This window comes from Nannospalax galili, unplaced genomic scaffold, assembly GCF_000622305.1.
Source record: "Nannospalax galili isolate Female #2095 unplaced genomic scaffold, S.galili_v1.0 scaffold5, whole genome shotgun sequence".
Lineage (NCBI taxonomy): Eukaryota > Metazoa > Chordata > Mammalia > Rodentia > Spalacidae > Nannospalax > Nannospalax galili.
Genome location: NW_008353126.1, coordinates 1,201,368 through 1,214,403, shown reverse-complemented (window position 1 = coordinate 1,214,403; position 13,036 = coordinate 1,201,368). Strand labels below are relative to the sequence as shown.

The 13,036-nt window shown below is 46.3% G+C and overlaps 2 protein-coding genes across 3 annotated transcripts in view; one reads left to right on the top strand and one right to left on the bottom strand.

Annotated features, from left to right (window-relative positions):
• Positions 1–12,729, top strand: part of Prok1 (prokineticin 1) — an 85,163-nt gene extending 72,434 nt beyond the window's left edge. For both annotated transcript variants that reach the window (XM_029554678.1, XM_029554677.1), the window contains one exon: positions 12,469–12,729. In XM_029554678.1, the coding sequence (XP_029410538.1) occupies positions 12,469–12,519 (51 nt within the window). In that variant the 3' untranslated portion in view covers positions 12,520–12,729. The remainder of the gene's footprint in view (positions 1–12,468) is intronic.
• On the bottom strand, positions 2,913–5,094 carry Kcna10 (potassium voltage-gated channel subfamily A member 10). Its single transcript, XM_008850352.2, has one exon. It carries the CDS (start codon positions 4,730–4,732, stop codon positions 3,197–3,199), a length of 1,536 nt encoding a protein of 511 aa, XP_008848574.1. The 5' UTR covers positions 4,733–5,094; the 3' UTR covers positions 2,913–3,196.
• Positions 12,730–13,036: the final 307 nt, after the last annotated feature.

Here is a 13,036-nt window from a genome sequence, read left to right as displayed (position 1 = left end):
CAGGTCTACTTTGTAACTTCAGGTCTTCTTTTTCTTTTTTAAAATAATTAATGCTTTTTTTTTTTTTGCTTCCTCATTTCATCTTTATCACTATACATTTAAAGATTTTATTATTTTAAATTGTGTGTGTGTGTGTGTGTGTGTGTGTGTGTACATGTGTATATCTGTGTGTGGGTTCCCATGTGTACAGATGCCCACAGTGGCCAGAAGGTGTCAGATTCCTGGAGCTGGAGTTACATGTGGTTATGTCATTCAACATAGGTGCTGGGAACTGAACTCTGGTCCTCTGCAAGAGCACTAAGCACTCTTAACAGCTGAGCCATCGTTCCAGTCTCTGCTTTGTTTATAAGCATATTTGCACACCACCGAGCACAATTTGTGTGGTCCATATATGCATGGGAGTGGGGCCATCCACTGGAGCATGGTTGACCTATCAGGCACTACACTCCTAAGGAAAACTGACTCTCTCTCTACACTAGAAGCCATCTAGCAACTGTCAATAGCTCCTCAGCTAGAGATGGGGACTCATGGGTCCCTCTCCACTCCATGCTGGCTTAATCTTGTGCAGGTCTTGTACAGGCAACCATAGCTGTTCAGTGCAGGGTCCTGTCATGTCCAGGAGACACTGTTTTGTCTTGATCTTTAATCTCTGGCTCATGAAAGAACTTTCTGCTTCCTCCTCTGTGATGTTCCCTGAGCCTTGTGGGAAGGGTGTGTGATACAGATGTTCCATTTATGGCTGAGCACACCACAGACACTTATCTTCTACACTTTGACTAGTTGTGAATTTCTGCATCAATTGCTATCTACTGCTAAAAGAGACTTTTCTAATGAGCCCTCTACCTGGGATTTGAACCTGCCAGCTTTCAGAATGGAACTATGCTAGTAGTTCTCTTGGGTCTCTAGCTTGCCTGCTTACCCCACAAGTTATAGGACCTGCCAGCCTCCATAATTGCATGAGTTAATTCCTCATAATTATCTACAGTTGTTTCTGTGTAAGCGCATGTGTTTATGTTAACAGATAGTTTTTTTTTTGCCATTTTAATTAGTCTCAGTCCACCATGGCCTGAAAATATCAAATATAGAATTGTAGAAATGAATTGCTCACAAGTTTTAAATGACTTCTATCACAGAATATTGTTATAATTATCGAATTTCAGTATTAGTTTTTATTTCTTATTGTGCCAAATTTATAAATTATACTCTACCATAGGTATGTATGCATAGAAAAAACAGCATATATAGGATTTGATAATAATCTGAGGTTTTTGGCACCCTTTAGGAGCCTTGAAAGGCATCCCCTGAACATAAAGGGGAATATATATATCTCCATGTGTATATGAATTGATAGAAACAAATGTTTATACACACATCTTCACACCACCAACCCACCCACCTTTGGTTCTGTTTCTCTGAAGAACTCTGACATATATGCTGGGATTGCGTATTATGGGCTGGGTAAAGCAGGGCTGTGTAGTGACTTGTGGCCCAGAAGTATTGTGCTTGTGTTGACTCACCTTTGTTGTGTGACTTGTGTTGAGTATTGGGACAGAGGGAGGCACAGGTCTCCTTACTTGAGGAGGTGTGTAGGGAGGGACATAGTAGATACTTTTTCCCTGCCCTTTGGGACTTTGAATCTACTCTCTCTTTTTGGGAACTTGGCGGTCTGAGCAGGCTCCTCTCTCAGGAAGGCCTTCAGTTCAGGTCAGATTGCCAGGCTATCCTCCTCGGGTAAGTCTGTCCTCTGGGACCATGCCTGTTTTTTTTCTTCCCAACTGATCTACAGGTTACTGGTCAATTCCTGGTCATTCTATGGGAGATGAACCCTGTAGCAAGTGGACCTATCCATTTTCCTGGAGCTGTCTTCTGGGCGTCACACTTCTCCAGTGTTTGTGCTGATTCATGGAGATGGGCCAGGTAAAAGGCCTTTAGGAATGTTCTTCCTTCTATTGCCAAAGGAAGAGCTGAGGCTCAAGGGGGCTAGGCAGCTACCACTTACCTGCACTGGGAGGAGATCTGGTGGTTCCAGAGATGATTGAAAGTCAATTTCAAATCCTCTCACTCTTCCCCAAACCCACTCAAATCCTCTACATTAGAGGAAAAAACAAAAGAGTTGAAGATAGGAGATTGATTGCTCTTCTTCCTGTGTGATCTTAGAGTAAGCTGTAGATTCCTGGTTTGTTTATCTGCGATGTGGGAGTGTTACTAGAGGGCAGCCCCAACAAGCTAAAAAAAGCCAAATTAACAATATGTGAATGAATATTCCCAAGAGAAACTGTATCTTACATTGACCCTTCTGCAAACTTGATTAGCAGATTAGAACATTTGGAGAGGTTGGAATGTTGCAGGTCCAGAGCCTAAATACAATTTATCTTGGGATAGCTTAGCCCCCTCAATAGCCATTCCTTGCCCACCTCTGGACTATATTTTAACTTTTTTTTAAACATTTATTTATTTGTGTGTGTGTGTGTGTGTGTGTGTGTGTGTGTGTGTGTGTGTATGTGTGTATATGCATGTGTGCATGCTCATGTGGAGGTCAGAAGACAACTTACAGGAGTCAGTTCTGTCCATCTACATGTGGGTTCTTCAGGTTATCTGCATTGGAAGTAAACACCCTCACCTGCAAGGTCTCTTGTTGAACCTGGAGCTTGCCAATTCTGCAATTTTAGCTCCTGGGATCCTCTGTCTCTTAGAGTTGGAATTACAGGTGGGCTGCCACACCTGCCCAGCATTTATGTGACTGCCGGGGATTTCAACTCAGGCCCTCATGTGTATATGGCAAACATTTTACCCCCTGTGCAATCTTCCCAGCCCAGCTCTTGTTTTTAAATACTCATTTTAGGAAGACCAAACTCCACACTTCTTCATTTTTATTGTGCAAGTAAGTCACCTTATTAGAATGTGGGTTCTGATTTAGTAGGTCTAGGCGGGCTTGGCTATATTTTCATACTCACAGGTGATGTTCATACTTTTCTGATGGGGGGCTACTGAAGTACACTTCTACAGGAAAAGACATGAAATCTTGCAATGGGTTGAGAAGAAACAGTCCAGCAAACAGAAGAAATGTGGATTTGCTAAAATAGCTTACAGTCAGAGATGACTTGCAAGCAAAACACAAATTTTGTTCCTTGGGAAAACAGTGAGTGAGAGGAGGGAGCGGGGAACAGGTTCAGAGACCCTAGAAGCCCTGAAATGATCACTTCCGGGATTTCTCTGTGGAGTAGCCGCCATTGGTCCTATTGAGAGAGTCAGTGCTGCCTGCTCTTGAGCCCACACTGTTGAGGATTTTGTCAATTTCTCCTGGGATGTTTTGTTTCTCCTCATTCTCAGTCTCACGGTGATAGAAGTAGTTGAAATTGGAGACGATGACAGGTACAGGAAGGGCAATGGTGAGGACGCCTGCAATGGCACACAGAGTGCCCACAATCTTCCCCCCGGGGGTGATAGGGCACATGTCACCATAGCCTACAGTTGTCATAGTGACAACAGCCCACCAGAAGCCATCAGGAATACTAGAGAAGTGGGACTCTGGCTCATCTACTTCAGCAAAGTAGACTGCACTGGAGAAGAGGATGACGCCAATGAAGAGGAAGAAGATGAGCAGCCCCAGCTCCCGCATGGAAGCCTTTAGCGTCTGCCCCAGGATCTGCAGCCCTTTGGAGTGGCGGGAGAGCTTGAAGATGCGGAAGACTCTCACCAGCCTGATGATCCTCAGGATGGCCAGTGACATGTTGTGCTGGGTACTTGGCTCTGTCTCCTGGACCAGTTCTGTGATGAGGGTTGCAAAGTAGGGGATGATGGAGATGATGTCGATGATGTTCATGATATTTTTGAAGAAGTCAGTCTTGCTGGGGCAGACTACAAACCGGAGCACCAGCTCGAAGGTGAACCACACGATGCAGGTAGACTCTATCATGAAGAAAGGGTCAGTGAACATGGTCTGAGAGAGGCCTGTCTTGTTTGTGTTGATGCTGGGGTCTCTGACCACCTTCAGCTCCCTGTCCTCTCGGAACTCTGGGAGTGTCTCCAGGCAGAAGATGGTGATGGAGATGACCACAACCAACACTGAGACCACAGCCACACCACGGGCAGCACTGGAGCTCTCAGGGTACTCAAAGAGGAGCCAGAACTGCCGGTGGAAGTCATTGGTGGGGAGCAGTGTTTCAGGGTCTTTGATGAAGCCTTCATCTTCCCTGAACTGGTCCATGGCCTCACTACCCAGTTCATAGAAGGAAATCTCATCAGCAAAGACATCAATAGGGACATTGGCTGGCCGCCGGATTTTCCCACCAGATTGGTAATAATATAGGATTCCATCAAAACTGGGACGGTTTCTATCAAAGAAATATTCATTTCTCATGGAGTCAAAGAATTGCATCCTTTTTTCCCGGTCTCCCAAGAGGGTCTCTGGGAATTGATTGAGGGTTTTGAGCTGAGTCTCAAACCTCAGCCCAGCAATATTGATGATCACCCGCTGGTTTCCTTCATTCAGAACCACTGTTTCAGACCCTGGGGGATCCACATACTCTCCTGGGATCTTGGAGAAGGCTGTTTCATGATTGGTGCTGTCACCGATAAGGACTCTCCAGTTGGAAAAAGGACTGCTCCCAGGCCAGCCTTTTGAACTGGTTGGATCAAAATCTGTGGCATAGCCTGGCTCTTCCTGGATTTCGTCTGAGTTATCAAAATTAACCAGAGCAACCTCCATTTCCTTCCAGCCACACACATCCATTCTAGGGAGTCAGAGAAGCAGCATGAACACTCTCAGTCTTCGCTGCCTGCTGGGAGCTGTGGAGAAGAAGAAATCCATTAAACAGGAGCCAGGGTAGGATACAGCTGGTTCTTGATCATTGAGGCAAGGTATACCAGTTGATTAAACAATGACTTAGCTTTAACTTGAGGAGGAATGTCACAGATGTTTTGATGACATTCATCTCTTGAAATAATTTTACACCTCTGAGTTTGTATACATGTTCATACTAGAAATTCCAACGAAGGATCTTGGTGGTGAGGGACAAACTTTCCCCAATATAGGAGGGTGGTAGAGTCAACATAAAAGAGAAAGTTAATGTTCCTTGATAATAAAAAGTATAACTTTGTATTTGTGTGAAGTCCTTCAGTCTACCCAGAACTTTTCCATACCCACTGTCATCTTTAACTCTCCTCTTTCAACAGTTTCGTATACACAGCTCAAAGTCTATTATTTCCTGCCACCTCCATTATTACCCCTTGGACTAAGTGGTGAGGTTCTGTTCAGGAGGAAGAACAAGAGGATGGAGGCAGGGTGGCCAATCCGTAGTGTCCTCTGCAGAAATAAGCTCTTTGTACCTTGAGACCCTCATCTGAAAAAGAGGCTTTGAGGGTACCGTTAATGTGATATGTATGTAAAATGCTTGGTGGAAAGATGATTATATTATAGCTATTTCTGTGTTTGCCAACTTTTCTACATCACAGGAGCCATTGGAATTTTTGGGCTCTAGTTCAAGGTAGTCATTGGGAATGAACCATTTTCAGTGTAAAATAAGTAAACAACTGTCTCTGTCTGTCTCTGCGTGTGTGTGTGTGTGTGTGTGTGTGTGTGTGTGTGTGTGTGTTGGGGGTAGGGGTAGGACAACAGCCCCGTGGACTTGATATGCACATAGATGAACATTTCTTCTTTGGGTTCATGCTAGCTTCAATTTCACTGGCAAAACACTTTAGGCAAGCAGGATAGAGTAAGTGTGGAGGAGAGTAAGTGACCCAGCCTGAGGCAAAATCTGTAGTTGTTAGGCTTTGGAACAGGAGACCCTGCTGTGTACAGTGTTATAGGTTCTTCAAAGTGATTCCACATTCCCTTTTCTCACTGTTAGACAATTATCAGGCTAGAGTATGTTTCTCTTGTATCACAGTTTGCAAATGACCTCCCATAACCACACAGCTAGTGCTGCAGAGCCCTGACCTGAACTTTGTCATAATCCTTTGACCTGAACCATCTCCTCTACACCACTGTGGGTGGAGGGCACTGGGGAGAGTCAGGGCTATAGATTCCCAGGAACTCAGTGCTCCTTGGGTCCCACACTATCTTTTTTGTTTGTGTGTAGTTTTTTTTTTTTTTTTGTAGCCCCAGATGGCCAGCAACTCACTATGTAGACCAGGCTGGCCTTGATCTCACAGAGATCTACTGACTGATTAAAAGCATGTGCCACCATACTGGGCCACACCAGTCCAGGTATACCTATGAGGTGATGAAGTCAGGCTATTGAGTTCTTGTTCTGCCTCTTAGATGTGTGTAGCCTTTGTAAGCTCCGTCTCACTAAGCTTCAACTTCCTCCCTGGTGGACTGAAGATGTACCAGTGTGCTGGTCCTTGGCATGAGGCTTGGTGAGAGGTAGGGTGGTTGGAAGGCAGAATGGAGCAGTGTGTAAGGGCTTTGAGAACAGAGCCAGGAGATCTATACATGGCACCCTAAAGTCTTAGCTGTGTGGGTGGCCCCACGTGCCCCATTTAAATGAATAAACATAACTCATAATAGACAGAGAAAAGAAAACTAGTCTTGGGGACAGAGCATCTGACTTGAAGCTTTGTCCCACCACTTAGGAGTTGTATATTTTTAAACAAACTACTGGATTTTATGGTTCTTAGTTTTCTGATCTGTGAAATGGGCAAGAAGAATGATAATTCCCGTCTCAAAGATTTCAATGAGGGGCTGGGAACATTGCTCAGTGGGTAAGAGAGCTTTCTGTGGAAGGATGAAGACCTGAGTTTAGATCCCCAGTGGGTGCCAAGTGAAAAGCTGGGTGTGGCCATGCCTGCACGAAATCCCAGGGCTGTGTGTGTGCAGTAAGATAGGAGGTTCTGGCCAGCTAGCCCAGCTGAATAAACAATGACTTCCAGGTTTAGTGGAAATCCTGTCTCAAGGGAATAAGCTGAAACTTGTTATGTAGACCAGAAGGACTTCCATCTCACAGAGAGCTTGCCTGCCTGTCTTCTGAGAGCTGGGGTTAAAGGCATGCTCCACCAGGCCCGGCTTTGTAAATTATTTTTAAATGTAGGGAATTACCACCCCCCCCAAACATAAACCTAAGGTAACATACCATAGAAAAAACACATTTCATGTGAAGAATTGCAGGAGGAACTCTCAGCTCTCCACCCTTCCCATCTTCTCTTCCCTGACCTATCTCCACGGTGTCCTGCTTCAAGCATCCTTTCCCCTTGTCATCTTCCCTGCTCAGGTGGAGATGGTCTAGATTCTGCCTTGTCCAAGGCTCTGACCAGTCCAGCTCTCTGCCTTTCCTGTGCTCCTGCATTGGCCACTCTGGCTCTTGGTGTAAAGTGACAATGTTCATGGGGTCAGCCTTAGCTCCTAATCTCTCTTAAATGTGTACAAGGTATAGGATAATGTCTCACAGGGTTTTCCTCCTGCTTTATATGTTCTTAGAGAACAGGACTTACCTTGAATCCCTAACTGTACCAAGCCAGTCTCCATCTCGAACTGGCAGATAGGCAGATGGGTGATAGGAATCCAGGTGGTAGGACAGCACCAGATAAAACATAATCATATCAAGTGATTATTTGATCAGTACTCGTTGTTAAGCAGATGAATGAACCAAGGAAAGAAGAATTGCAAGCTTGTGAGGGTGAGGACCACGTCTGATTTCACAGGCCTTGCTTAGTTTACCCAAGTGCTCAGTTCATGTCTGGTGATTGGATGATTGAGTGGTGAGTGTGTGGTAGACAGTATGCTGGGCTCTGATTCAGGATGCCTACATTGTTTATACTGCTTTAGGATTACTGACTGCTTGCATCACCTCATCAAGCGCCTGTGTGGTCATCTGTAATAAGAAAACAAGCTGAGTCAAAGGACCCAGATAAGAGCATATTGAATAATTTCATGAATACAAAATTCTTGAAAATGGAAAGCATATTGGTAGTGGGCCAGGAACAGGGGTGGGGAGGAGAGGAAGATTACAAAGTGGATCCAGTGATCTCTTTTTAAATAATTTTTGAGTTATTTATTTTTATTTTATGTGTTTGAGTGTTTTGCCTGCATGTGTATAAGTGCACCACATATATGCAATGTCCAAGCCAGAAGAGGACATCGGATTTCCTGGAACTGGAGTTACAGATGGTTGTTAGCCACCATGTAGGGACTGGAAACCTAACCGAAGTCCTCCCCAAGAGCAGCCAGCACTCTTAACCACTAACCATTTCTCCAGCCCCTTGGTGACCTCTTAGAGGGGGCATGATTCTTATCCTGATTGTGGTGATGGCTTCACAGGTATATATATATATACCTGTTGCTGCTGACTCTTCAAGATCTGGGTAAGGACCAAAGGGGATGATATGGGGTTGCTTTGTGAGCTGCCGGGGCTGAGTGTGTGCTTTTACATGGAACTCTCCATGGTGCCCAGTTCCAGTGAGCGTGGCACTGCAGAGCTGAGGATATCTGTCTCATTGTTCTGCTTGCTGGTGTGAGGTTCCTGGGGACATCTGGTAGAAGTCTTTTATCTGCCCAGCCCTCAAAGGCCTCCATAGAATTGCTCCGACCTGAAGCAGAGGTCTTAGCCATGGCTGAAGTGATCATGATTTTCAAGAGTCTTCTACAAGGCTCAGATCTTCTCAGAACCTCTAGGCTTGCCTGACACAGTACTGAGACTGCTCTCAGTGTACCAATGGCCCTCTTTTCAAGGCACAGTTAATGTGCTTCCTTCCTCCTTCCCAGCCAACATGTGTACAAACCCCACCACCTGCCACCTGCCTTGCCACACTTCTAACCTTGCCTGAAGGTAAAACTTTCCTGAAGATGCCAGATGGAGGCACGTCTGTCCTCCTGAAGTCCTCTCTAGAAGTTTTTCTACGCTTTCTGGACATAGCACTAACTGACTCATGTTTTCTCTCCAGGGTGTGACCATGCTTGTATACCATAGCAAGTAGCCCTGGGGAGACCACTCACCATCCTGGGGCATCATAAACGTCACTCCTTATCTTTGCTCGCTGCTCTTTTCTGGAGATAGAAAGACTTGCTATATAGCCTGAGGCACATCATCTAGATATTTGGATGTGCCTGACATGCCATTGGCATTCAGTAGAAATGCCATAGACCAGCACAGACCTTTCCTGAGAAGCCCACTCTGCCCACTTCCTCTGCCTTGGCACAGACTACAGGGATCCAAGCTGTCCTGTGCTCTGCAGTGCTTATATACTTCCGGTGGACACATAGATGTTGAGGAGTCTTTATGGTGGGGTGGTCTCTGCCATGACTAAACCAGGTGCTTCCGGTAAGGAGGGCTTTGGGTGGGTGTTCCACCCACCACAGGCTTCTTCTTGAACAGTTATGCAGATGTCTGTGGCTGGTGTTTGTGCTACAGGTCTGGCTTTGTAAGGTCACTGAGCTGTACTAAGCAGGAAACATCCAGAGCCCATTCCTTGACCTTTCCACACAGGTTGCCTTTGGTTGCCTAGCAACCCCAACACCTCCTCCACAGTCAGGTGAGGCAGCAGCTGTCACCAAGTCTGAGGATGGATGCAAAAAATCATCTGCAAAGACAACTGTATATACTGTGCCTCAGAGCCCCAGGTCCCAAGGACAGGGAGCACAGAGCTGTCTGTCACTGGCAAGGTCTGATGTCTCAGGGCTGGCAGTCAGGGAGTCGGGAGGGAGAACCTGCTAGTGTATTTTCACCTGACTTGTGGAATGCTGAGTGGAGGATTCTTGGAAACAGAGGTAGAAGATCCACTGCGGTGCTACTCTTAGCTGGACAGGAGAGGGTGCTGCTGTCTTGCTGGAAGCAATTCCTGGCCTCTGTGTGTGCCCCTTCCATCTTTGATGTCCTTCTCCTTCACTTTCTAGGGCCTGCCACCTGCAGGTTTTGCTGATTACTCCCCCAGGCTGGCTCTCGGGCCTACTCCTTCCTTCTCTCTCCAGTAATCACTTTGGCTTCATTAGCAGATGAAAGTGTAGATCTGTTCTGTCTCACCAGCCCTGGGATAATGTCACCACACTCCCTAAGGGCCATCATTGCTTCAGCTGGAGCATGTTAAGACAGAGACACAGGTGACACTTGGTCCCTTGTGGAAATGGAACCACAGACACCAAGTTCCCCAGTTGAGCACTGTTGGAGACCTCAGAGGGGCAGAGCTTGGAGCCCTCTTGCCAGAGACTTGAATCCAGTGGGGAGAGGGAATGCAGGCAGCAGGCTGGGGCAGGGAGAGTGTGGGTGGCCTAGGACCTCAGACTTGTCTCTCTACCATAGGGAGTGGCCCCTTCAGCCAGGCTGAGAAAGGATCTCTGTCCTAGACCTGAGGGCAGTCTCCTGAGGCAGAGATGGGTCAGCTCTCAGTCCTGGTATGCGGTCTTGATCTTTGTTCATTTGCTGCCTGTGTGACTGAGGATGAATTGGTTCACTCACTTGACTTAAGGTTCCTTAGCTTTAAGGCTGCTTCATTGGTCCCCATCTTGTCTCATAAGTCATGGTGAGGCAGTGATGTCACACAGAAGCACCTAGCGTGTGATAGGTGTTCTGTAATGTGCATAGACAGTGTCAGCTGGCCACAGGTCAGTGATCAGGGTGGGACTGGCCATTTTTCCTTTCCTTGTCTTGTTACTGGTTCAGCGGTACAGCTGCAGTCTTCTTTCAGAGGCTGCCTGGGGCAGATGTGATGATCGGTGTGGGGAAGATTATAGAGACTGATGCCTCTGGGGCCAGCAGAGGCAGGGGATGACTTCAGTGTCCTGTTCTCCCCTGTGATGTGATGGGAATGTCTCCTGTCCCACCACAAGGGGTGATATGATCACTCTAGGTACTTATACTCAGGATGATTAAGCATATCAAGTCCACATAAGGACACTAAGGTCCGGAAAGGACTAGTTCATAAGGACACTAAAGTTTAGAAAGGACTAGTTCATATTATGAAGCTGAGACTCACACTCAAATGTTTTAGTTCCAAATCCAGCATTCTTGCCACTATCTTCTTGTTCTGCAACAGCAGATCCACTGGCCTGGGTGATGCTCTTGTGGAATCATTCATTCATGTCAAGAGCTGTGGTGCACGTGCACAGACACACAGACACACAGACACACACACACACAGACACACATACACTCAGAGATGCAAATAAATATACATCCATACACATACATATGCGCCTTTTTATACAACTCTCTACATATATAATTACCAAGATGCCTCAGCACACACGTGCTCAGGTGCAAATATGTAGATACCACAGGCAGACTCATGCAGCATCACCCACACTGCACAGCTGTCTCTGTTCCAGGGGTGCCTGACCCCCGTCTCCTATTTCATCTTTCTGCCTCTTGGAACAGGAGAACATTTTGTTGCTTGGAGCAATTGAAGGAGGCAGGGAGGGCTGGAGAGGGCTCAGATGGCTGGTCATGTGGTTCTCTTCCTTGTTAGAGTGGTGATGGGTGCAGTGTGGGCAGTGTGTCTCTCTCCCTGTGGGGACTGGTCAAGGACAAAGCTGTCTTCCCACAGGGATGGAACGATGCAGGCAAGAGCTCTTTCATTTAAAACCCGAGTGGCAGCAGCGATGCTGAAAAGAATGATCACAGGATAATTCATTCCAGTAAGAATGTGAGGGCTTATGATTTTGCTGCTTTTAACAGAGGGGACAGAACAGCTCTTTCCTGACCTTGGAGGAAAATATTTTCTTTCTGGAAGTCAGCTGGGAAAAAGGTCTTCTGGGATTTTTTTTGCTTGGACTTCTTGATTTTGTGCATTCAGGCCCCATATTGCCTCCCTATTTGCCTGGGAGAGAAAGGTCCATCTGCCTCTGTGGTGACAGGTATAGTTTCTAGGTGCCAGGGGTAATATAAGAAAGTCACTGGCCTGGAAGATTGAGTGCTTTCCCATGGTGGAAGTTGGGGTGCTGGCTCATCACTGCCTGCCTGCAGTAAGGCAGTAAGGCAGCTTCTGTGCAAGTCAGTCACTAAAATACCCCTGCTCTGACTTTCTGCAGAGTTTTGGTGTCAGTCAACCCCAAACAGGCCTGTGGGGAGGTGTGGAACCCTACAGGCTCACATACCCTGTCCTTGAGCAAGTCCCCACCCAGCCTCTGAGTCCTGCTGCTGTTCCCCCAGGGGTTCAGATAAGTCCCATTGAACCTCCTTGTTGGTCAGCCCCACCCAGCTGTCTGGGTAGGGTGGGAAAGGGCAGATGAGCTGGGTTCCTGTAAAACAGCCTCCTGCCCTCTGCAAATGCAGGGTTATTTATAGCCATTCCCAAGAATGCAAGAAATAATATTTTCAGATAAAATGATAACATTGGTGATATGACTATTTAACCCTCTACTCCTGCCAACCTTGCTCTCAGCCACCAATTTCACAAAGCCAGTTTTTCAGCTGGAAAGAACATGTGTATGGCCTCCAGAGACACAAGTTCCTGTTTGGTCTCTGCCTTTCACTAGCTGTGTAGCATCAGGGGAGCCACTTTGGCTACCTAGGTTTTTGTTCTTTGTTGTTAAAACAGCTGAGAAACGCCTGCCTGCCCACCCAGACTACCTTGATGCATGTTGAATGAAGCGCTCCTGAGATGATAGCCCTCAGCGTACTCAGACCTCCCACAGAGATGCACAGTCTCAGCCAAACCTGTCCTTGAAGAGACTTTAAGGAGAGAGGACAAGAGGCCACCTTCCAAATCTTGTGTTCCACCATCTTTGTGTAACTTCATAACTTCCAAAGATTTTTCACTGGATGGGACTTAACATATATTACAGAATACCTGAAATCTGGTTGGGGGGCCTTGGGGTGGTGGGGAGGGGTAAGGGAGGTCTAGATTTGATTAAGATGTATTATATGAAATGTATAAAACTCAATAAAATATTAAAAATGAAAAAAAAGACTTTTCACATTCCTGATTTAAATTGGTCCATTCACACAGCTGACTTGAGGTGGGCAGATTAGTATTATTGTCTCCCTTTATAGATGAGGAGACTGTGGTCTAGAGAGGTGAGGATAGTGACAAGGCAGGAGCCTGACCTTACTGTGTCTGATTCTGAGACTAAAACCAGTCCGTGCTGCCATAGACTCAGGATAGG

What these genes read in the sequence shown, in the direction of transcription:
- Kcna10 (XM_008850352.2), bottom strand. Translation starts at nt 4,732, where the DNA reads ATGGATGTGTGTGGCTGGAAGGAAATGGAGGTTGCTCTGGTTAATTTT.